Source organism: Penaeus monodon, chromosome 23, assembly GCF_015228065.2.
Source record: "Penaeus monodon isolate SGIC_2016 chromosome 23, NSTDA_Pmon_1, whole genome shotgun sequence".
In the NCBI taxonomy this organism is placed as follows: domain Eukaryota; kingdom Metazoa; phylum Arthropoda; class Malacostraca; order Decapoda; family Penaeidae; genus Penaeus; species Penaeus monodon.
The window spans coordinates 27,665,172-27,667,235 of NC_051408.1; the positions used below are offsets into that span (position 1 = coordinate 27,665,172).

General features: G+C 34.2%; 1 protein-coding gene across 1 annotated transcript in view; it reads left to right on the plus strand.

The window, feature by feature from the left end:
* LOC119587914 (dystrobrevin beta-like) overlaps positions 1 to 314 on the plus strand; it is a gene marked incomplete at its 5' end in the record, with an annotated part of 25,424 nt that extends 25,110 nt beyond the window's left edge. The window contains 1 exon segment of the mRNA XM_037936623.1: positions 1 to 314. Coding sequence (XP_037792551.1) covers positions 1 to 187 — 187 coding nt within the window.
* Positions 315 to 2,064: the final 1,750 nt, after the last annotated feature.

The following is a 2,064-nucleotide window of genomic DNA, read 5'->3' on the forward strand; positions in this document are numbered from 1 at the left end:
AGGTTCAAGTTGCACTCCAGACAACTCTCCAGATGATGATGATAGTTTGGCCTCTCGCAGCTTAAGAAATGATCTCCTGGTAGCAGCTGATTCAGTCACCAATGCAATGTCTAGCCTTGTAAGGGAGTTGAACTCAGGTAGGTGCTGGAAATTCTCTAACGGCCACACTACTGCAGAAGTGGTGTGAGTGATGAAAAGTAAATTATCGTGCTAGTCATTTAGCATTTGTCAATGGTTATAGCTGTGTGTTGATTAAGTGTTACGCTGTATCTTGCAGAGAACGTTATGATGATGAATTCAAGGTAGTTGTTCTAGAGCCAAGTGAGTAAACCAGAAATAAGATGGACAGAACTTCCAATCACATAGGAAATCCTAATTTGTGTAGAGGGATATAATATTCTTCAGTGAAAGAATTAATTATTTATTTTTATTTATGTTTATTGGTTATAATGTCTGTGGTATATGGAAAAATATTCATGATTATTAATTATATAAATTTGAGTTTACTGTTGGATTCTTGTTTTTTATTTTGTAGGAAACAAGTTTATTCAAGTGACAGGTCTATTGTCTTTTTTGTTAATAAGTAAATTTCTAATTTGTGTAAATTATCTAAAAGGGCTTGCCATACCTTTTATATTTTTTCTTTTTACAAAGTATCATCAGTATCTAGAAATCATGCCATCATTATACATCATGTTCTTTTCATTCATGGAGCATTTACAGAAGTCTGCCTTTATTATTTGATTTTTTTTGTTGACTGATTCTTACTGTCTGATTTTTGTTGTTGTTGGTTTCTGTTTACAATTGGGTGGGCCAAAACATGTTCCATTTTTAAAACTGTATATTGAATGATATCTCCATTAATCTCCCAACTGCTTTATGAATGGATCCTTATATTGCCCATTTGCTTGTTTAATCCTGGATCTGACTTACCACTGACTCTGCTTGTCACCTTTGCATGGCTACAAAACCCACTCTGGCCCAAGAAGAACCTCTCATAGTCTTGTCTTTCCATCCATTGATGTTTAGTGAATTTGTAATATACCAGTGGCAGTGTTATTGATCTTTAGTATTGCAAGTCGTGACAGGCTGAGGTAACCCAATGATTATTTTTGATACATATTTTCCAGACACAGTAGTTGAGAAATCTATATATATCAGTGGCCTGTGTTATCCTCATTAAGAGATATATTTAGTAATTGTTAATAAATGGGCCCATGAGCTTGCCAGTGGTGAAAAAAAATTGTTCAACTTGAAGAATATGACTTTCTAATTTGATCCTGGTTTTCCTTTTATTTTCAGGGCTATTATTGTGATATACTGATATAAATATACTGATACATTATGTAATCTTAATTCCAATGATTTACAGCTTATAAGAAAAAAATATTATGAGGCATAATGTAAATTTACACAGCACTGTCAAACTGCTTACTCTGATCAGCACATCTCCCTAAGATGATTTTTGTGACCAGGTGTTCTTAAGTCAATCCTATTCCTGTTCTAAGAGATTTAAGGGCTTCAGAAAATATCTTCTCCACCTCTAATATTTCCTAATATTTTTTCCCGGATTACTCCCTGAGACAAACACATTTCCCTTACTCATATGATGCTAGGTTGCATTGTGTGTTACATGTTATATAGATTTAGTTCCCTACCCATTAAATGAAATAAATGAAGATTACAATCAGGATATTAGATTAAGTATCATGTTGCATAAACTAGTGCTTAAATGTGTAGAAGAGACACAGTGTTTAGGTGTAGCCAACAAGAATAGCTAGTTGAGTTCTGCCAATACAGGGATACAAGTTTACACTCAAGAGTACTGCCCTGAAGCTCAATTTTGTGAAGGGAAATTTGTGGGAACACTCTTAACTGAGTCATGGAAGTTGTAAGCACAAAATCATCCTGTTTCTCTGCAAAAATCAACTAAATTATTTTAGTTGGCTATATGAATTGTGTGTAGGAGGTTCTGCATGGGCCACTCCTCACAAGGTTTGAGATTGAAGCAATAAAAGGCAGAAAAAGAAAGCAAGATGGAAAATAAAAACAGTCAGGAATATA